The sequence below is a fragment of the Chiloscyllium punctatum genome, chromosome 33 (assembly GCF_047496795.1).
Source record: "Chiloscyllium punctatum isolate Juve2018m chromosome 33, sChiPun1.3, whole genome shotgun sequence".
Lineage (NCBI taxonomy): Eukaryota > Metazoa > Chordata > Chondrichthyes > Orectolobiformes > Hemiscylliidae > Chiloscyllium > Chiloscyllium punctatum.
The window spans coordinates 19,557,083-19,581,135 of NC_092771.1; the positions used below are offsets into that span (position 1 = coordinate 19,557,083).

At 37.6% G+C, this 24,053-nt stretch overlaps 1 protein-coding gene across 10 annotated transcripts in view; it reads left to right on the top strand.

The window, feature by feature from the left end:
- Nucleotides 1-19,553, top strand: part of c33h15orf39 (chromosome 33 C15orf39 homolog) — a 90,288-nt gene extending 70,735 nt beyond the window's left edge. For 5 of the 10 annotated variants that reach the window (XM_072553083.1, XM_072553082.1, XM_072553084.1 and 2 more), the window contains 2 exons: nucleotides 4,444-7,961; nucleotides 16,979-19,553. In XM_072553083.1, the coding sequence (XP_072409184.1) occupies nucleotides 4,484-7,961; nucleotides 16,979-17,982 (4,482 nt within the window). In that variant the 5' untranslated portion in view covers nucleotides 4,444-4,483 and the 3' untranslated portion in view covers nucleotides 17,983-19,553. The other 5 variants (XR_011953495.1, XR_011953496.1, XM_072553088.1 and 2 more) reach the window with 5 other exon arrangements.
- Nucleotides 19,554-24,053: the final 4,500 nt, after the last annotated feature.

Sequence of the window (24,053 nt, forward strand, 5' to 3'; positions counted from 1 at the left end):
TACTGTGACACATGCTTGTTTGGAAAAAGGATGTTAAGATAAGGGCTTACGAGATCTTTAAGTACGTATGAGAATGTTTTAACTGGAGACTATTAAATGCCCTTTTTTGTCCCAGTACCTTTTCTCCAGTTGGCTTTTTGGCTTTGCACCCTATTTTGAATGGATAGATGTGAAGGGAGGGATTATGTTAGTTAGTCTGACACTTTTTAGTGCTTTTGTCATGGTACTGACATCATTGATTTGGAACTAAATCAAGGAACAATCAGTCGGTGTGCCAGATTGGGGTATCTTGGCATTCACTTTTTGTTTTCAATCCAAATTAAACACATTTATGTTAAATTAGTTATAAATGTGATGCATTTTTTCTTTATTCAAAACAATCTGGTTCCATTATTGGCATCAATGCAAACCATTGTATTTTGCCAGTACAGAATTACTATCCTTCCAAAGGACTTCAGCAATGGCATCACTTTTTAAAATTGAATGAGAAAGCTTTATATTTTGTATCACCTTTTAAAAAGGTGAACCTTTTGTTTTCTTTTTAAGAGATGAGACCTCTCTAATGGCTTTGTTAAATGCTTAAAAATCATTGTTTACCAAATGTTCCATTTCTAAGCTCTGAGTTCAGGCTCTTGCTGTTGAATATTGAAAGTGATGATAGTTTCAGTTTTACAGTACACTTTTAGATGAAGAAAGAAATTTTAGGTTGGCTGAAAATAAAAGTATAGAGAAAGAAACCGTAACCTTTAATAATGTTCTGGTTCATTGTTCAGAACTTCTGTAGTCAAGGCAACCTTTGTGATTTGTATCAAGATATACATTTGCTTATCTTAAATTTTTTTAACCTGCTTGATATATGTTTAAGTCACTAGAGTTAGATTAATAGTGAATGGTGGATAATAAATATTTACAACCTGTGCTGATAGCTGCTCTTCAAAAAGCGTACTTGGCAGCTAGTTATTGGCTGATCCTGCAGTGATTGTCACGAGTCTGTTTCCTTTGCCAAATAGGCAGCATGCAGCATCTAAAGGCTTTTCAGTTGCTATTGCTTCTGCTTTAGTACAGGTCGTAGATTGAATTCCCTTAAGTTTCTGATGAGCTGACTTATTTGTGCATGTATTATTATTTGAGGAGCGAATGGATTATATTAGTAAAGGTCTATAATGGTATGTAATTTTGCTATTTGTGATCTTATGATTATTGTTTATAAACCAATAGAAGGTTAATCTAAAGTTTAAATTTTGCTGCATTTTTAATGTTTGTAATAAACTGGACAACCAAGTGCACGAAAATATTTGTTAAATAACTATAAAAATTAAGATCAAAATAGCTTGTATTTTTATTGTGGTCTTGAGCTGCATGCCGTATACTGGAGCATTTTTATAAATGGAGATTGATTTGTTCATTTATAAACTTGGTTGAGAATACATTGAGTATTGGAAGACCCCATGCTTGACACTCTTGTATGTAATATGCTAAGTCTATATTTTTTCTTCTGTGATTAAGCACAATAATATTTAGAGTCACTACTAAAAGTTGCTAAATGTAATAGGTCATCTATGCTTCAACTGAAGTTCTGAAAAATCATGTCATTTCCAGAGGGGACACAGTAAATTCACAGTCCGACCTCCTTGACAGCAAAGTGCATTTGGTGAACGTGCCTTTATCAATCTGTTCTGCAGTGAAAGGTTTAGCTTAGGATTTGTGTGCCACTTAGTGGTTATTTGGAAAAACTGCATCATGGAATGTAAACCTTTTTATAAACAGGTTGTGAAATGTTTGGGTTCAGTTTGAGATTGTATTTTTTATTAGATTATTTTTATTAATTTTATAGCATTTTATCTTTACTCCACTGTCTTGTGCAATTACAAAAAATGTTTCCTTTCAGCAATCTGTGTTCAAATGAAGTAGAAAAAAATAACTCGAATGAAGATCGTTCATTTATTTGAGAGATAGATCTCAAATGGTCTTACAGCATAGAGATACATAACAGTTTTGTAATCAAGCCAGTTAGCTTAGATTCTAATAGGTTTCCATGACCACATCAAAATGTTTTTGATTCTTGTAATATTTAAGACTTGTAGATGCAAACCTAATGTGAAGCTTTTGACATTTCATGTAACAACACCATTGACTATAGATTCACAATTATACACTCAATCTAGCCTTGACTGCGCCTACTACAAAGTGCTTGCACTATATTTTGCAAGTACTCTGCATTTTTGTTGTTAATATTTCCAATTCAAATGGGTCTTTATTGGATTCAAAGATCCAAATTCAAAGAGTCTTATATTGAGATCCCAGCTGTTGATAGGTCTTTGGCATTTTATAGAAATGCTGTAGAACAGTTTGTCCAATGCTTCGACTCAGTTTTTTATTTTTTAAATGGAATGTCACTTGCACACATCTCTGCAATGCTAATGAATAACTTCAATGGGAGAGAGAATGTTTTCATTACTGCCTGTGAACAACATACCTTAAAAACGTCTGGGTGGATTTTAACAAAACTTGGTGTATGAGATATGACCCATGGAAGAACTGATCACTTTTGTGAAGCTAGCATTGGGAGATACAAAAAATTTGACTTTTTAGAGTGTTCTGTATGTGCAATTTGTCTCAGTTGCTGTGGGTGGAGTTTGTCGTAGTTGTCGGTGTAAGCAGAATTTTCAGAGCCGATTGTTAGATGTGCCTTCAGTGAGATAGTAGAAGGCCTTAAATATTTCTTTAGCCCTTAAATATTTATTTAGCCTTATAGTCACAAAGTATCAACCTGGACAAATAGCCTTAAGAAAATCATGGAGTTAAGTGTGGTGAAGATAGGAGGTCTGCTGAGTACCTTCTTCATTTGTTATGAGTTTGTGATTACTATTCAGTCCAGTTTTGAGAGACAATCCTTGCTAAGCACATTTTCCCCCATAGGTTCATGTGAAAAGCTACAAAGGGGATGACTTTTAACTTATGATTTAAAAGTAAATCTTTTCTTAAAAGGAAAGCTATTTAAGCATGAGTGTCTTTATGTTGCAAATATGGTGATTGTAAGGCGATATGAGAGAACATGAAATTAAGTAAAGGGCATATAATAGTTGTGTATATTTGTTTGAATATTTCATCGCCTGCAATTTTGAATAGATTGTTTAATTTTCGCGTTTTACCATTTGTGCTTCAGAACTTTATGTAAATCTAGTTGGCAAGTATGTTAAGAACTGTAATAGATTGGTAGCTAAACCAGCACCATTCATTATAAAATACAAATGAATTGCTTTTGACTGACCACTAAGCAGAAAGGACAGGTTCATCATGTAAATGATTCAGGTAATCAGATTTTTTTAATGGAATTAAGGCAAATTTGTTCACTAGAGGATTAACATGTTACCAATTGAGCAGGTAATTGTGATTTTAATTTATGGTTTAAGTTATGGTAAATTGTATTTTGTTTTTATGACCAGACACACTACCTGTGTCTGGTCCTCACTTAACTTTATTGAGAATTGAAGCCATTTCCTTGTAAAATCTGTCGTTCATTATAATTCTAATAAAGTCAATAAAAGTGGCAAAATACAAATAATTGTTACAAAGAGAATGGGTTGGATCTTATTTATCTTAAAGGTTTACAAAAAGTCAGAAAAACTTGAGTCTTTTGATTCACTGTTTTGAATTATTGAAAAGACATTTTGAAGCTTTTCATTTTGCACTTATGACAATTAATTGACACCAAGTTAAGAGAGAAACCAACATTTATACTGAAGAGTGTTCTAATTGTTTGGCAAATGCTCTCTGATAGAGGTGTTGACTTGGAGAATGTGATAGTTAATAAGTGACAGCTAATTGCCAGGCATTGTTTAAATTTGCTAACCTGTGGTTTAAAATTCAAACTCTTACAAATTGTCCTGATGAATACAAAACAAAAACTTTGACAGAATGTCTCTTTCCAGCAATGATTGAATTCTGTACTACCAACCAACTATGTTATGAATTATGTTGAGTGACTAAATCCCCTTGTGTTACTATTAAGAATCCTAGACAAATGTCGATTCCAGCAGACCATGTTTGGGTTTATTCAAAACATTGATGCATAGGTAGTCCCTGTGTTGCGTTACGCACTGTCCATCTTGCACGTACTGCTCCAGTAAATGAGCAGGGCTAATGACTATCCTAGTAGTTGTTATAATTGAATAATTAACAATGCATGTTAGTTCATATTATTGGGTTTCTTATTTTGTTTGTATTCTTCTATATCATCTGACACTTTGCTGTCTATCAAGTAACATCCATTGAAGTTAAGAAATAATATTAAAAATCTCTCTGAAACAATTCTATAATTGTACAGGCTTCCACTTTCCATTTTAGTGTGTGCATTCTACAGTTATTTTCACTGATATGCATTTTTAAAGCATCACAAATCTGTTTTAATTTTAACTTTCTATTCTATTTCTTCTGGTTAAGGCTCTTTCCCTTTACCTGGAGTTAAAAGTCTTGGACCATCATGATGGCCAATAAAAGAAGTCTTGATTGCATGGACTCGCTTATTTGTAGTAAGATGCCACGATTGGAGACTGATCAGAATGGGTTATCAACAGGACTTTATAAACACAGTCCCCTATCTAGTTATGCTGCTGAAAATCCCCTCAAGTACACTGGATCTTATTTAGCATATCATCTTCAAAATCGTGATGAAACAGATTCACAAGGTATCTGGAACCAGGCCCGACCATACGTGCATCATATGGGTGGTCCAAACACCCAGTCACCACCAGGTCAAGTTTCAAGTCTCAACAATCGCTCATATCAGACAGAACATGAAACTGTATCCCGACCATTTCAGCCATCTGTGAACGCAAATGATAAACTTGACTTGGTCAAAGATTTAATGAATGTTCGATCAAAATGGGTCACTTTCGTTGAACGGCAGAAGAATTTGAGAAAAGGCCAAAATCTCCCAGCTGTGCTCTGCTCTTCTGCAGCTGGAAAACACAGTTTACATTCGTCTGCTTTATCTGCAGTTGGTAACTCTGCAAATGTAGCATTCCCACAACCCGTGTATAGGAATAGTGTCTGTTGTTCAGGAGCTGGTTTCTCTTTGGAAAATTCAACAGATCATTTTTATAGAAGAGGACAGGAAACTGAATGGAGGATGCCACCTCCTGTTACTTCCAGTTGTTTAATTGTGAATAACAGTCAACTGATGCACAGCCAGCAATATGCTAATCCGCTTGCAAAAAATAATTCATTGCATAGTGGATCTGGTAATATACAGATTAGCTCTGTGGGCCGAATCACCAAAGAAACTGGGAAATCACCTGGAGTGCGTTCACCCCTATGTCGAGGATATGGAACTTACACTAGTAGTGTTCTACAAGATCCCAGATATCCTCTGCTTTCATATGAAAACTCTAATGGAACTGTACCAGGTCATAGCGGCACATCCATACATAGCATCCAAGACTTACAGAAAGCTCCCTTACATCCATTTGGGACGACTCAAGGGCAACAGATGCAACCATCTTTGTATCGTGATAAGCCATCACCACCGAAATATCCAGTGCCAATTCAACCAAAGGTTTTGCACTCTCTGAACACTATTTCAAACCAGCAAAGTGTGGGTAGTTACTCATTGTTACATCCACATAGCTACAAAGCCCAAATGGGAAATTACCCAGTGCCAGGGGCAAGTGGGCGGATGCCTGTACCCAGTTCCCCTTATGCAAGCCAGCTTGTTTCAGAGAATCCTTATGCACAACCATCTGAATCTTTTGGGTATGCTGCTCGTCATCCTCCTCCGCCACCAGAGCAACAGAAAAGTATCTCTGTGACTGGTCCTTTGATGCATCCTGCATCACAGCCTGCAACACACTCAACTGAGTTTGAGCAACAGAGTCCTCCTGGAAACAAAGTTGCTTCATCTCTCCAAGATCCAACTAATGCAAAGCATCTTTCACCAGACCTGTTGCGTTTCAGGCCTCGCATCGTTGTGCAAACAAATGAACGGTGCTACAATTCATTAAATACTCTTTATAATACGGAATATACTGGTCCGCAGCAGTTGATAAGCAAACACAGTGCCTTCCACCCTGTACTATCTGGCAAACACTTGAAGGGGCCATTTGAGAGACCTGCTGGCTCCCCAGGTGACCAAAGACCAAAGGATATTTATCTGCAAGAACATAGCCCAGGCATCCACATTTCCCCTAAAAGTGATCAAGGTAGGTCTATATTCAGTAAAGAACCTGAGATCCTGAATAATAAACCAGTAGAAGTCAGATTGGATAGCCCACAAAAAAGCTACACTTTAAGTCCAACCAGAAAAACATCTGTGATTAGTTTCTCGCCTGCTTCCTCCCCTGCGTCTAATGAAAGCAAGAGAGCAACCCCACCTCCTTCCCCTCCTATGCCAGTCATAAACAATGTGTTCAGTTTGGCACCCTACAAAGCCTACCTGGAAGCCACCGGTCTGTTCTTCTCAAAATGTCCAAACTGCGAACTAGATTGTGATAAATCATGTTCATGTTCTTTGAAAAATAAAACTCAAAGCAGCGGAAGTGATAGTGCCATAGATCTGGATTCCAGTACACCTGGCCCTAAAAGACTGGCAACAGATAGCAGTCAGTTGCAACCCAAGAATGGCGAACTGAAAACAGGTGATGCTTCTGTGCGTTTAGAATCTACAAATGAAAAAGGTGCATCTGAGGATGAGCTTAGGAAAACAGTAAGCACGAAGAACTCTTTAGATGTTCAGCATCAGGGGATTAATCTTTCTCCTAAATTCAATAGGCTTGATAAGGGCCTACCTCCGCAAAGTAGTAATAGTGCAAGGTGTATGGTTCACAGTGGTGATAGAAAGCTTGGGATGAACAAAATGGAAGATGAAATGGCCTTGGACTTAAGTACTAAATCAAAAAGTCCACCTTTGAATGTTATTCAACATGCCCTGGTTTCTGGTGAGTCCAGAGAAAAATTGAAAAGTACAAATGAAATATCAAATGAAAAAGAAAATACTATAGAATCTCAGAGTACTGAAGAGAAACGTGAAAGCACATGGCCATCTGAAGAGCACGGAACGAAGGCAGTTGTTGCACCCTCTAATGAATCCAGCAAAGTAAGTGACCACCTTATTATAGAAATGAATAAATATAAAATACTGAGACCCGCCCCTCCAAAGGTTGGTGAAAATAATTCAACTCTGCCATCTGAAGACATTACTAAAGCTAAAAAAATTAGTTTGATTGGATCAGTTGATCCCTCTGCCTTAATTTTGAGACCCCTGAAACCTCTGAAGCGAATATTACCTGATGTGGTTAAATCAATTATGAATTCTAATCCTGAACCTAGCAAGATATCTTGTGAAACCACAGTGGACTCGGCCTGTAATGGCAAGTTAATGCAGAACGAGATTGACACTTATAATTATTTTGTACATCTTCATCAGTCCCTATGTGACATGATCACCCAGTCTGTGGCTGAAACCTCTGAAGAGGTTTTGTGTGCATGTTTGCGGGACATTGAAGAGAAGGAAACTCCAAAATTGAGGTCTTCAATAAAGTCAAAAAATGGTACAAGAAGCTTTGAAGCATTGAAGATGTCGAAAGCAAAAGAAATTTGGCGCAACTATGGCCACGTCCAGCAGACCCTACAAAAATTACTTTCCTACTTGGAAAGCTATATTTATTCCAGAACGTGCCCATTTCCCCACGTAATAAGGGCTGGCACAATTTTTATTCCAATATACTTAGTGAAGGAGAAATTATTTTCCAGCCTCAAGGGAGCAACAATTGATCAAGTTTTCCAGGAGCACAAAATAGAACTAAGACCAACGACTCTTTCAGAGGAGAAGAAACTGCAGACAGAGTTACAGCTTCAAAGGTGTTCTTCCAGACTAATCAAGCTGCTTTCCTTAAAGCAGTTACCTGAAATCTATCAAGATCTGCTGGATGTTCTGTGGCATTCTTGTGTGAAAATTCGTCTTGGTGAGTATGTTTAAACTCTTAATGTGTGCAAAAAAAAAAATTCTTAAGGGCCGTCTAATCTTGAGCAATGACCTTATTCTTTGTAACTTGAAGATTTTTGAAAACTCCATGTGCTAAAATAAGGGTTTTTTCACTTTAATGAACAATCTATCTCTTTACATAAATATAGCCCAGCATCTTAATATCACTTCTAAACCAGCTATTAAACTTGCCTATCATTTTTCATCACACTTCCCAAATGTCCAGTTATTTGCCTTTGTAAGAATTAACTTGTTAACTCTGCATACTGCACATTATTGCAAAGTGCACATTTCCTATTTTTTCCTGATTAAAAATACTAATATTACATCTTCTAGAATAAGTTTATTAAACCTGTCATCACTAATGATAAACTAATCTTGTTACTTTTCTTTTGGTGCAGAAATACTATAACAGCCGTCAAACAGTTAACTTGGAAACTGGAACTGACCAGCCTTCTGAAAAATATCCCATGTAGAAGTTTTCCACATAAACCCATATGTTGTAAAAGCTTGTCTTATAACTGTGGTGCAGGTTACTTTTGAACAGACAGTATTAAATTGTCCCTGTTTAAAATATTTGTTCCTACTTTAATTCCTTTTGATTTGAAAAGACTGGGCTTTCATGTTTTAAGCAAAAAACAGTGATGTTAATTTTTTTTATGGATGGGAAAGAATGTATAATTGTTTATTCCAGGTTATCTTTGAATTGGGTGACCACTTTGATGTTTACTTTTCCAAAATAAAACAAGTTTGGTCATGAGTTGCAGTTTGGAAAGAAGTGCACATTTCAATGTGATGGCCTGATTGAGTTTTTAGGGATCTGAGTGTGAGTGAATATCACCCTCCAGTGATTCAATTTACTGTTTTGTTCACTGGGCAGCATTTGGGTGGAGGACATAGGAAGGAGCTAGTGCTTCTTTGGATACATAACACATTCTGTAGGTGATGAAGAGACATTTCCCTACAACTGCTTTTTTCCCTTTATGCAGTATTCCAAACTGCTGGTGCTGCACCATCATTTTTGTTTTGCCCAGTAAAACAATGGCTTACTAAGTGCTACCAAAACCTTGATGGGCTAGTCCTTTGAGAGTAGAAAGTTAATGTTGTGAGTAGTTGTCTCTAAGAATGGTGAATGTTTCAGTTTTGTGTTACCAAAGTGAATATTATTTCTTTAAGAAAAAGTGCTACATCATTTCAAAACATTATACTTTGTAAGTTACTTTTTCAAGTTCTCAAAATGACTACAATTTGCTGACTATATAATTGCTGGGCCAAAACCCTAGAACTTCCTTCTGAAGAGCATTGTGGCTGTCCTTACACCAAAGATTGCAGTTGTTCAAGATGGCAGCTCGACAATGGGCGGCACAGTGGCTCAGCAGTTAGCACTGCTGCCTCACAGCACCTGGGTTCGATTCCAACCTAGGGCAACTGTCTGTGCCAAGTTTGCGCATTCTCCCTGTGTCTGTGTGGGTTTCCTCTGAGTGCTCCGGTTTCCTCCCACAATCCAAAAATGTGCAATTAGGTGAATTGGCTGCGCTAAATTCCCCGTAGTGTTCAGGAATATGTAGGTTAAGTGCATTAGTCAGGAGTAAACATAAGGTAGGGGGAGTGGGTCTGAGTGGATCACTCTTCAGAGGTCCTGTTTCCACACTGTAGGGATTCTATTATTCTAATGCTTTCTCCAGCACAATCAGATGAACAGTAAATGGCATCCACATCCCATGAACGAAAATATTTTTTAAAAAAGAACATAGAAGTAGGATCAGGAGAAGATCATACAGTATATCAAGCCTGGTCCGCCATTTGGTATGATCATAGTTAACTTTAGACTTTCCTACCAGCTCTCTGAATCATTTTTTGATTTCCTGAGAGATCCAACATCTGCCCATCTCAACCTTGGATGTATTCAAGAAGATTAATCTGGAATTTCCAACTCCACTTAGCTACCTGCAGGATTGTTCCTAGGACTTTGGTAGCATATATGAGTTAGCTGTCAGCATTATATTGTATAATAGTTCTAAACTTTTTGTTTTGTTTGCCTTTATTATTTATTTTCAAATTTTCTTTGTGTGCTCCCTCTCTGTCTCTGTCATGCTGACTTGTGTTTCAGTCTAAATAATGTTTGCAAGAACCGGAGTGGATTATTTAGTCACTCAAACCCTGTTCTACCATTCCCTTAGATCATAGCTGATCTGTAATTTTAATGACTATACTCACTTTTGCCTCGTATCTGCTTAATATCTTCAGCTAGCAGAAAGCTGTCAATCCCTCTGTTGATTTTCAGCTGGAGTTATCAAATGCTATTTGTGCGAGTTTTAAACCTGTACTAATTTCACTTCTGAAATATCGAGCTCTTAATTTTTTTTAAAAGATTCCCTCCTAGTTCTATACTTCCTAACCAATGGAAATAGTCCTCTCTTGCTATCTTGTTTCATTTAATATTTTGACCATCATAATCTTACAAACTCAACAGTAGTACATCCATGATCACTCTTCTTTACTGAATTCTTAGGATTCAGGTATCCATTTGATCAATTGCCTTCTGGATGACTGTATCAGATGCCTTCGAGAACTGTATACAAAAACATTGCTTCTCTACTTTAGTAACCTATTTAAACAATTCAGTCAGACTTGTCAAATGTGATCTACCTTTATAAAAAATTGGGACTCTTTTGATCAACTAAAAGTTAAGATATTGAGTAATCCTGTTATTAGTTTTGACTCTGGTGATTTCCAGATGGCTGATGTTAGGTTAACTGAGCTGGTTTCCTTTTGTCACATTTCTTAAATATGATGGCATAGGCAATTTTGCAATCCAAATGAACAGTTACTGAATTGAGAGAACTTCGTAAACTATAATATTTCAGTGTCCTCACCTATTTCCTTTAATAGCCCAGGATTGATGTTAAAGTACCTATTCAAGACAGCTCAGGGAATCCTTAATGGACTCGACCTGTAAGCCTCTCTCTTGGTTCGTCCTGGAGATCATACTCTGTGGTAGTCTGGAATATAAAACTCTTACAGACAGTTTAGTTTAAATTATTACCTTTATTTGCCAATGGCCCCAGTGTTACAATATAACACAGATACCTACAAGCCAGGCTTGAGCTAGGGTTTTAAAACCATTAGCAGAGTAGCGACGCCAGCTCCTATCCCTAAGAGTGCTCCCTTTCTTGCTGCAAACAAGTTGTCTTGAGACAGAAATTGGTACTGAGATTTCAAAAAACGCCACATGTTCTTAATCAGGTAAGCAGCAATAAAATGTTTGTAGAGGAAGAGAAATCAGTCTGAGCATGCTTGACTAATTAAGCTACATGCACATCAGAGTGGTCAAGCCAGGCCAAAAGTCCAATTGCCTTGGCTAGATAAGCTTCCCTTTTCACAGTACAAAATAACGAGGGACTAGTCTAAACTATGTGGAAAAGGTCATGAAGTAACCTCGCACAGCTAACGTGCCTGGAACCATTGTCCTACAACATGGCTTTTTTTAAAATCACCTTAGATTACCAAAATGCAACTTATATTCATAACATTCCTGGATCTCGAGCTCCAGTGAACAACACACAAACATTCAATCCAGGACAATCAAGTGAACGCTCAAATCAGACCACAAAGAGTTCACCTTTCCACCAGTTTCTATCCTGTCTCTTGCTGTCACGTATGAACATTTTCCAACTTTCTTACTATCTCAGTTTCAGCCTTTGTTTTCCTAGCTTTTTAAGGGTAATGAGGCATTCACCTTCCAGAACAGTCAAGATTAGGGAACTGAACTCATAAATCCAAATCTGTTCAGTGTGGTATACATGAAAATGTATCAGGATTGCTCTATTATGTGCACATTCTACTCAGCTTATTAAGTTAAAAGTTATTTTCCTATTGAGTATGAATTTTGTTCAGAGTCTTCAATATAAACCAGAAATTGTAATCCAACATCCAACTGTAAAATATGCGCAGCTTCCACTAGTTTCTTCATTAGTGCCTCAGCCTTACATGAACATTTGATGATTCTCAAATGTTAATTTGGCTATCTGACATGTTGACCTGTTCTTCAACTATAGCTACTGATGCAAAATAATTAATCAATATACCCACCATTTTCTTTGACAAATATCAACTTTCAAGCAACTCACACCGCTGCTGACATCCCTTCAGTTTTTATATTTACACAGTTACGTTTTTGTTATCTGTTACAAAGCTTCAAAGTTTTATTTTTAGCTTCTAGCTGTTTTTGTGTCCTTTCTACTTGCCAGATTGGTACTTTCTTGTGTATCTTTTTCCTGCTTTTAGACTTAGGTTCTTGTTGTTTGTTGCCTCATTTAGCCATGCTTTTTATTGCTGGGTAGTGTTATTGTTCTTTGTGGTATAAACTGGATCTGTATCTTTAATATTTTTGAACATTTCCTACTGACCAGTTTTATCCCATTAGTTCCCTGTGATTATTGTCTGCTTCAATGTAGTGATTCAGGCTTAGTTAATCCAGAATCTCATCCCTGATTTATGGATCCCCTCTTTGGAATTCTCTATTGGATTATGATTGCTATTAGGTAGATGTTCATGCATGGTTAGGTTGTTCATTAGTCGATTCAAAATTGAATCCCTGACTGTTAGTACTGAGATGAATTGTTGCAGAAAACCATTCTAGATATACTCAAGAAATTCACAGCTTTTCTTATGTGTAGTAGCCTATGTCCCAATCTTTATATGAAAGAGAAGATTCTCCATTAAAACTACCTAGCTGGTTAATATTTGCAGTTATACAATTTGCCACTTTGCCACTCCCAAAGCTGTACACTCACTCCATTCGTACGTCCTTTCTCTACAGTAAAATAACTCACTGCCTGATTACTTTTGATTATGTTCACTCATTATTTAGTAGGGCGGCACAGTGGTTAGCACTGCTGCCTCACAGCGCCAGAGACCTGGGTTCAATTCCTGCCTCAGGCAACTGACTGTGTGGAGTTTGCATATTCTCCCCGTGTCTGCGTGGGTTTCCTCCCACAGTCCAAAAAATGTGCAGGTTAGGTGAATTGGCCATGCTAAATTGCCTATAGTGTTAGGTGAAGGGGTAAATGTAGGGGAATGGGTCTGGGTAGGTTGCTGTTTGGAGGGTCAGTGTGGACTTGTTGGGCTGAATGGCCTGTTTCCACACTGTAAGTAATCTTAAAAAAAATCTTTAAAAAAGTAATTTCTTGCTAATCCTTCTGGGTCTTTTAAAACTTGGTACATGTAGACTTCAAGTCCCGATTATCTTAGTCATGTTGCAATAAAGACTGTCGTGCTATGTCTTTCTTTTCAACGGTATAAAGAAGTTTAGTTGTGCTGCTATTCAGATTTAATATTCATGCCATATTTCTTAATCACATTCCACCTCCGCATACCTAAAGCTCAATTTCATGACTGTTCCTCTACTGTTACTGAACTATATTATCTTTTTACATCAGAACCTCTCTACCATGTACCTCAATCCACTTATTACCTTAAAGTCTATGTGAGGCACTTGCTTTCCATTTGGCTCAATAGTGCAGTTCCTTCTGGTGTCACCTTCCATTGAAACAGAACTACATAATTCCTTTAGCTATCTGCTCAATCTTATCCATTTGCTAATTTATAGGTGTCTCTGTAATATTTCAGATTATTAACTCTTGAGGTGCTATTAATTGTCAGCCTTTGGGACTTCAAATGCCTGTAGTGTCAACAGCATCTGAGAGAAAAATGACAAGTTTGACAGAATTATAAGAATTGAAAGAAAATAATGCACCAGAAAGTCACTTTAGAATTCTTAAATTATTTGTAAAATCCTAAAGAACTTACTTGGACTAATGGCAAAGAGTTGCAGAATACAGAATATTGAGATGTGAGCATTTACACTTTTTTTTGCACACCATGGTGGTAGCTGTCTTGATCTGGGCTTCTGAGGTAGCATTTTGACAGCTCCTTTTGGCAATTTCCAGCAGCTTGATTTTTACTTAGTTTACTCCATTCATCCCTCATTTACTGCAGTTTGTGAATTTCAAATTCCTGTAAATAATTAGGAACTATCTCCATAACATTTTAGAGTTTCCAATACTTCATGTTTTGAAGTGTTCCCTCAGCCATTTTTCTCTGAAATGTGGGTTTTATTCTGGGCCACATTTATCATGTCATATCACTCAGATATGTGCCATCCTCCCTCCCCTCACTTGTCTTGATTGAACTGTAAATTGCCAGCCCTGTTATTGGCTTAGTCTAAGAGTGTCTAGATTTCCATCAGAGGCTATCTTTGTTTACAGATCCTATGTTGTTCTTTGAATGTGGCATGTCTATCTGTCTTTCCCACTGCTCCCAGTTAGTTTCTTCCTCTAGTCTTGACATTCAATCCAATGCTGTAATCCCTAGTTAGCTTCTGTTCAGTTCGTTTCTTGATGCCATTCAAGGGTAATTTTATGTCCTGGGCCTGTTTCTTAAAAAAAAATTGGATTGCAACTAGCAAGTCACTTCATACAAGATGCATTACATAGTTCTTACAGACTCATTCTTTATCGAGTGTTGGATGTATTTGATGCCCAGGAATTACTGATTAGGCTGGACTACTATCTCCTACATCACCAATCTTACCCACTGCTAGTGACCATTTATTCTGCCTTACTTTTTGCTGTATTCTTCTCTCAACATTATACAATGTAATTATACCCTTATTGCTTTATAGTTGCTGTCAATGTGAAATAGGAGCTGGTGTTTTGTCTCTGTCAATGTGGTTTATATGGCTTCTAGTTTACCTTCCTCTTTTTGAAGACAGTGACTGTTAATGGGAAAATTTTGTAGCTGTCTGTGGTAGTTCAACATCTTGGCTATATGGCAGTCACTCAAATGCCCATCTTAGATTCTAGATGGGCTTTGGGAACAAAGATTGGATCATTGCCAAGACTTATTTAGCCCTCATCCAATATCCGTACGTTTACTTTGCAGAGAGACATTGGGCAACAACCAGGAGCAGAAACCTGCCAGGCCTGCAGCTTGAGGCTGACAATGCTGCTGTCCTAGCTGAGATCGGAAAACTGAGTTCAGACCAGAAATTGAATCTAGGATCATCTTGATCTATTTAGGTCTATCGAGCTGTCCAGTGAGTCATTAAGGAGCAATGAACATTTATTAAAACCTTCAGAGGAAGGTGCTTACACCTATTCTTCCATCTGTACTCTTTATAGCTAACTTTTGCAGCTGTATTTTGTACAACACAACATTGCCAACAGGAAATTCTAATATACTATAGATTCCTGGGTAGGGGTTACTTTGTTTAAGCCATTTGGCTTTTAAAGCTGGATTATTATCTCATTTGGGAGTTCCTATCTTGCCCTGGAGGTTCAGTAAATCACATTGCTTTATGACCAGCTAACATTTATCTGATGGCTCTGATTTAAGCAGTGTATTGCTTTTCTAGGCAAGATAAAAGTCACCTTTAACTATTCCTGCCAGGCCCAGTGTCAGCAGCAGTAGGTCAGACATCCGTTTTACAACCCTCCTAATTTACCTAGTCAATGGAAAAGGTAAAACTGGCAACTGACCTAATGGCAACTTCCTGGCTGGTGGAAATTGATTAAATAAACCGTTGGTTTTGGTGTTGTAACTGCTTCATATCCTATTCTCTTCAGTCCTGATTTTACGTTGGAACATAGTTTCCATGATTGGGCACTTCCAACAAAATAATATTGACACATAATTTCTCATGTCTGCATGGCAGTCTTCCTTCAGTTTTGGAATCAAAGTGAGCTGCATTTGTGACCAACATTAAAATATGTAACCTTGAAGTATCTGCAAAAATGGTCAGACTAAGGTACTAATTATTGCATAATAAAAACCAAAAGAACTGCACATGCTGTAAATCAGAAATTGAAAAGCTCAGCAGGTTTGGCAGCATCTGTAGAGAGAAACCAAAGTTAACGTTTTGGGTCGAGTGATCCTTCCTCAGAACCTTCACTTGACCCGAAATATTAATTCTGATTTCTGTCCACAGATGCTGCCAGACCTGAGTTTTTCCAGCAATTTCTGATCTTGTTACTAATTATTGCAGGTACTTTGACCTCAGTATCCAAGTAAATATGCAGTGTGGCAAATTAATCTAGGCTCTCAACTTTTAAATTCCCATTCCCCTAAAGTGCCACACTTCACAAGAGATGATACATCAAGGAGCATTGCCCTGTGTAATTCAAAGAATGAGACTATTCTTATAGCAAATTTCTTATCTTCTGCAAACCTTACTCTAAACTGGGAGCTTTTGGTCTTGGATTGTTTACATTTATAATGGTTTAATGTCAAACTCTCATCCTGCTGTTGGGATTATCAGGTTGAGGTTTTGACATCCTAGTCACAAATTGGGTGCATTTGTTTCTCTTTTCAAAAATTGCTCTATGGGGATAATAAAAGGTTGTATGTACTCACCTTTCCTTTGCATGAAGCAAATGTCATTAATTGGGGCTGGCACGCTGAGTTTGAAATCTGCTTTTACACCTTGCAGTGATGAGTATATGATGCAAACTTTGGAGAATCCTAGAACCTTTTGTGAAGATTTGAGGATATCCGTCTTAATCTTTTATGACATCTTTGCATACAAGCCTGAATCTAAATTCAGTTTGGAATTTGATAGGTTTTATGTCCCTCAAATTGAAAGCCAGACATTGAGATTATTACTGCCAGGTTTTGTCAAATCAGATTTTGTCAAACGCAGCTGTCATATTGGTTATAGGCCAGCAATTTGATACTTAAAAATATTTTATACTTTGAAAACAATATTGAAGCAACCTAGTTGGAATATTAGACTTAAATCTTACATTCATAGTTAAAGATCACTATAAATAAATTTATTTTTTGCAGATCTACCTTCACATGTTGGTCTAGATGCTCCAGTGCAGGTATCTGTTAACCAGTGTTTTGAATCCTGTAGCACTTTTTTGTTTTTTTTCTTAAACATTTGATTGTGTGTTTGCAATATTAACAGGGCAATTTTCTTTGCTTTTTACCAAGGTGAACAAAGTGATGAAAACATGAAGGAAGCAACTCTGAATCCAGCTGATAAGAATGCTAATGAAAATCATTGCGCAGAGCCTAGTTCTGTAGACATCAGAAACGAAACAGTAGCAAACACTGCTTGCTCAAAAGGGAAGCCTGACAATGGAATCGCAACAGCCAGACATAATGCAAACCTTAAGAAAAGACGGAGGAAGATCAGAGCTATAACATCATCCATAAACTGTAACTCTAAATGTACTGATTCAAGCAATAGTTCACAATCTATACAGGCAATAAAGCCAAAATCTGTACACCATTTAGAAAAGAAATCCTGCACACAGATTGATCAAGATGCTGGTACAGTACAGTCAAGCAAAGTGTCCCAGTCAGAACCTAGAAATTTACAGAAAAGAAGAGGAATTTACAATGAAAAGGCTCTCATGAAAGGCAACTTTGAAAGGAAGGGCACTACTTTGGTGGTTCGACTAAATCGGGTGACTGTTAATGAGGACAATAAAGGGACAAACAATTCCTGCAGTAGAAAGATCAAAAAATCTCAAATGCCAATAAATAAAAAGAATAATGGAGCACTGAGGCCAACTAGAAGCACATCTAAAGTTCTGCATCTTCGCGGCTCAATTGTGCGGTTAAAGTTTCAGAAACCGAGGCAAACTGCTCTGCGTAGAAATTTAGTGCTAAAGTCGGTTGTTGCTGCGAGAAAGCCTTTATTAACACGTACTTCTCAACGACTGGATCAGAAAATAACTAAACCCCTTTCTTGTAGAAAACGCCAAGGCAAGAAATACCCAAATTTAGTGGGAAAACGTATACGACATCTGTATGAGGAAAAGGATAAATCAGAATCCTGGTATAAAGGTGTAGTCGTTCGAGTGCATGAAAAGCACCAGAATCCTTTACAAACTGTGTACGAGGTTAAATATGACACTGAACCTGACTGGCAGTACTACCTTGAACTCTTGCAGGATTATGAAAAAGGGTGGCTAAGAGTTGATGACTGACTTGTAAAATTAAGCACTGTGCTACCTTCTTTGTTTCCATATCTCTAATGGTAATCACACAGGCAAAAGTAAAATAGAATTGTATATGCCATCCAGGAAAGTAATACATCAGGTCTTCATTATTTTGTTTATTTAGCAGGGCAATAAAAGATTGCAGCAGTTCCCACATTCCCCTTAAGATTTAAGTGCAGGGTCCTTCAAAATTACAGTGCAAAATATTAGAGACCAATTTGTGTGAGGATTTTTGCATTGCAGCACGGCCAAGAGGTAGCATTGTCAGTTCTCATTACAAAGCTAGAAAATATTTTGAATACTATGATGTCAATAACTTCTAAAAATGCTGGAATGGAATTCAATGCAAATGTTTCCCTAGTCAAGTTAACTAAAGATAAAAGGTCTCTATGTCCCAAACTATTTCATTCAACAAAAATCAGTGATGTACCACTCATCCTACAGTAATTTCTGAGCTAAGTATCAATATTTTCTAGGTGAAATTGTTTTGCACTGTTCTCTCCATTTTCTGTTCTTGTGCTGATTCCTTTGTCCATGTATGCTAGCAGCTGTCAGTCTTTGGCCCTGCTGCGATTCTTCATTTGTCAGCCAGAAGCGAGAGTTGGTGTGATGTTTGGCGTGGAGCGCCTTACAACCGTATTCAATTCCATTGCTGCTGGGTGCCTTACAAGCATTTCTTAAGTGAAATTGTTGGAAAACCTTTGAAAGCTGTAAGCCTGGATCATCTTTTGTTCTATTCCCTAGCCAATGCTAGAGGTCGTTTGGGGACCTGTCAACCACATCCCCAGTGAGAATGAGCTAACTCAGGACTAACTTGGACTATGATTTATAATTAACAGATGGTGCATAACACAAACTGGTAATCGTTGTGTTAGTGTTTTTACAATGTCTATTCTTGTGTGATAGCCATTCAAATTCAGTTCAGCAATTTGAATATGCAAGTTGGATTTAGATATAAAGTTAGTGTAGAACTTTCAATACTACCAGCACAATTGTTAACTGCTTCCCTCCCTCCTACCTGTGTACTGTCTGCTTCCTCCTAAGTGAGAACCTGGGTGTGAGCAGAAGCAGTTCCATGCAAAACCAGTGCTGCTTGTTGGTCCTCTGCTATTGAAGTATTTATCAAAGATGGCTGACCAGCACTATTTAGGAGGCCTTTTTTGATTCAACATTTAATCAAGTTTAAACCATTTTTTTTGTGGGGCAGTGATTCCACAAACAATTAGCAGTAAGTATTTTTAAATTCTGTCCTCTGTCCAAAGAAACCTTTGTATTCATGATGAGTTTGACAAGTATGTTTATCTAAATTGTTACTGATGTACAGACTTAAGAAATTGGGGCATTGATAGCACAAATTGCATTAAGTAGTGTAGCTACACTGTAGTGTTTTTGTATGGACTTTTTGTAATAAGAAAATTAGCTAATTAAGTTAAAGTTGTTACATTTTCATGTTTCATCTGTTGATATTGAAATACTACATGAAATTGGGAGGTGAAAGAAACAGTGTTGCTAATTCCTTTCTGTGTATACTTTTGTATAAAGATTTCAAACCAGTTCAACGTTTTCTTGATTCCTTTGTGGTGTGAATTTATCTCTTATCTCTCACTTTGTTCCTGTTATGGTTCGATGCACTTCAGCCCTTGTAGAGGCTTACTTGATGCAAGGTTCACCTCCTCGGAGCCAAAGGCATTGCAAAGACTTGTTTAGCTGGTTAGAGAAATAAGTGGAGTTCTGCATGCAGTTTTACAAGATCTGCATTAATGATTGCAGCATTCTGTATTCTATAATAAGACAGTGTTAAAGAAAGTTTATCACTGCTAGAAGCTGAAGGACCTCTTTTATGTGCCTCACTGCCTTTTTTCTGTCGTAGGAAATGGTAGCAGCATATCTGTGAACAAAGTCTCCGTAATCAAATGATAATGAGAGTTTAAGTCAGTATATCAGGAAAACACTCTTTTTGCATCTCGAGTGCTTTAATTCTACTTGTGGGCTCGAAAGGAGCCTCCATTAGCAACTCAACTGGAAGATGACCCCTTTGTCAATGCAGTCTTTTACAACTTGTTCATTTTTCAAGGTTTAAACCTGTGATTGGACATGAGAATGATACTACTGAGAATGGAAGACACCTCACCTGGTTAGGATAAAAGAAAAAGAGCAACTGGAATCTTAAACTTCTAATAAATATTGACTTAAGTTTGTGATTTCTCTCTTAACTGTTACAAATTCTTCCATTCACAAAGTCTTCTACCTACTTTCATGAGTATTGCCAACATTTGAAGTCCCAAAATGAAGTCCGCAGTGGCGAGAGCCATACCGTTCTTGCAAAAGCATCAAAACTTGCCTCCCAGCTGCAACTGTTTTTGAACACGCTAATTTTTACTCACTGGAACCTTTATCTGACTTTGTTGCTTCCTGGGTGTGCCTGAGCTGCTGCTGCTTCTAGAATGACATGGTGTTCTGGTGGGAGTTGTGAATTAGGATGTTTTCAAATGATGGGTGTGGCTGACCTCTTCCTCCAAGAAGACATCCTTTGGAATGATCACATACAGGCGAGTTTATGAAGCCAAGTAAGCATTACTGAGTAAACAGCGCAAAGAGCATATACAATGAGACTTGCTGCCAGCTTTACCTTCAACCTTGCCGTTTACCAGAGCCTGTCAAACATCTATGGTCTTTTCCTGTGTTATAATTGTCCTGCAGGTGGCTTCCTGCAAACCTGCCTGTAGAACATGATCAGTATGAATGCTTGCACCGTAAAACATTTCCCTTGCTGATGAGCAGAGTTGATACATTGTAACTTGAAAGGCAGCAGTGGTGAAGAATAGCCAGAGCCTTTGTAGCCACCTGAGAGTTGGTGGCATAGATACTAAGACATATACTTGTTTTCCTTGAGAAAATCATGCAAAATGACATTGTAATACCCATGTGCTGAAAGAAAGTGAATACAGAAGTGGATGAAGACTGAAGAGTTGACAAGTGTCTTGGTGTTCCTTGGTTAACCTATATGGGAACACATGGGAATAGCCTGCAAGTTTGCTCTCAAGTGTTTCCTACTTTCTCTTCAGATTGCATAAATCCTTCCCTCCAAGCCACTCGCTATCTTGGAACTGTTGCTAATGTAAATTCCTGAGATGCCTAACAGCACTCTCAAGGAGCACACGCACACTGCAACAATTCAAGGAGATAGTTCATCACCTACCACCTCTAAGTCAAGTTGGAGTGCGTAACAAATTCTGGCCTAGCACCATCCTGTGAATAATGTTCAATAATTCTAGCCTTTCTGTAAATGGAACTTTTACAGACACAAGTGGGACTCCTCTTAACTTCTTATTGCTACAAAACTAGTTATTGTTCTGTGGAAAGGTGTATGCTACTTTCAGTTGATGTCCCCGTTTCAATGCTAAACCTTAGAACTTGTTACCACTGGGTGTGGTGATTCAAATCAGCAGTGGTATTACTGCTGATATATACACCAGGAAGGCCCAGTTGAGGAAAGTGCAGCATGGTTACAGTGGTCTCACATCATTGGGGTTAAGTCCCTCCTACTGCTCAGTAACGACACCATTATGTCAAAGACAGTGATTCTCTTAAATTCTTTCTCCACAAATCAATCTGGTACTTTCTATTCCCACAGGAAGTAAAATGTGCTCAACAACCCAAGTTAACTTTTTGCTAAATTTCAAATTAATCTGAGTTACGATGGCAATTTTTAAAGTGTGTTAAAGTTTTGAAACTGCTAATATAGCCTATAGATCAGGCTTTTTTTTTATAGGGTATTGAGCCTTGACACCTGAAGTTCTTCTGAAAACATGGGCTAGTGAACGCCAGCATCTGGTTTTGCAATTTTCATAGCTTTTTACATAGTCATTCTGGCATCAGACTCCTACAGCTTTCATCTTCCAACTCATTTTAGTTTCAACACATGAAACTCTGCAGCTGTGAACAAGTGACATTTATATCATGACAAAAACACATTTGTTAGAAGCAACTGAACGTTGTTGAATGAAAGTGTACCTCCAATGCAAGCAGGAACATTCTTAATTAACTTATGCTTTTGCCTGTTGATGTCTTGATTGGTAAAGAAGATTGAAAACAGGAATTCTTTGCCAAGAAGGTGATAAATGGAATGCATAAATAGCTTTAGGGTCATCCTTGAACAAAGCCAGAACACGCACACAATAATCAAATAAAATATATCATTGGGCACTGATAATGTGGAATTAAATGTAAATATTGCTGCATTGGCCACCAATGGAGGAGATCCAGACCACACCATCTTTTTTCTGTGGTTTGAGCTAACTTAGCTTCACCTACACTTTGTACTGTAAATTTGTAAGCTCCTTTGATTCCATTGCTCAACAAGAATTTATCTAACATTGCCTTTGAAAAAAAAATTAGTAGCTTTGCTTTCTTTGTCATCTGAGAGAAAGAGTCCCAAAGTCTTATACCCTCAAAAAAAAAAATCATCTGTGTCTTGAAAGGGAAGGCTATTATTTCTTTTAAGTCTCCCCTAGTTCTGGACAGTCCCACAAGGGGAAACGCCCTTTCCATGTCAACTTTGTCAAAGCCAATCAGGGTCTTAATATATTTCAATCAAGTTATACCTCACTTTTTAAACCCCAGTGAAAACAAGCCCAACTGTCCAATCTTTCCTCAGTTATGTAATATTCACTCATTCACTTTGTGTCGTAAGCTGGGCCAACATTTGTTCTTCACCCCCACTTCCCTTGAAAAGATGGTAGTGACCTGTTTCTTGAACCACTGCAGTCCATGAGCTGTAGGTATACCCATGATGCTGTTAGGGAGGGAATGCAAGTATTTTGACCCAGCAACAGTGATATACTTCCAAGTCAGAATGTTGAATGGCTTGGAAGGGAACTTGCAGGTGGTAGTTTTCCTGTATATCTGTTGTCCTTGTCCTTCTAGCTGGTAGTGGCAGTTGGTTTGGAAGGAGCCTTTAGTGAATTTCTGCAGTGCATGTTGTAGATTGTACAGACTGCTTCTGCTACTGAGTGGCAGCCGTGGAGGGAGTGGACATTTGAGGATGTGTCAATACAGTATTATACACATCTTATTCCAGGTTTCAATTTACTAAACTTTCTGAGCTTCTTTCATTGCATTTATTTCCTTCTGCGATGTACTGCCCACCATATAGGAGATACAGTCTCATCAATACCCAATATAACTGAAGCATAACATACTTTAATGTTAAATTCTTCTTGAATGAAACATAAATCAGTGGCCTCCAAAGTCTTGATTACATGCTACCTTCTCATGACTCAACCTGTGTAGAACGTCTAAATCTGTCTCCACTTTGGAATTCTGAAGTTATTCTCCATGTGAGTAATTCTCTGCTTTCTCATTCATCCTGCCACGATTCAGTGACAACTGCTACATCTATCTCAGCACACCTTTGACAGTAAGTCACCAGTCACAAATCTGTTATCAGAACAAGTCCATTACAATTGAGGCATGGTTGAAAGGCTAATGTATGTCCAAAAACCTCTACATATGATGTAAAGAAATATTAAGATCAAATTCCCTCATTCAACTGATTGTACTATTCGATACCATCATAAGAAATATCCTGTTTTTTAAAATCCTCACATCAGCAGAGGCAGGGAAAACCTGAATTTTGTGCAAAGCTGAAGAGTTACATTCAAACCAGTTAAAAAAAGTGAAACTAAACTGCTGGAAGGCTTATTCTAACCTTATTGATAATTTAGACCCTTGGATCCTTGTGAAACCCACTTCATATTTGACCACCGTCTCATCGCCAAAGCTCTTGAGCATATTGATGTCTCACAGTCTTCTCTGTAAACCCATAACTTTATTTTAGAATTCTTACAACTAAATTATCTTTGAGGCTGAAATCGCTCCAAATTCAGCATATAGGTTGGGCTGATCGCTAAAGACCTGTAAGAACAGAGTTTGAAATGGAGTAGTCAAAATAAGGAATGACTGCCCTAATCATTTGGTTAGGTAAACAGAAGATGTTCTTTCCATTCCGTGCAGATAAAATGCAAATCTGGCAAAAGGACTTGCATATTAATCAGTTT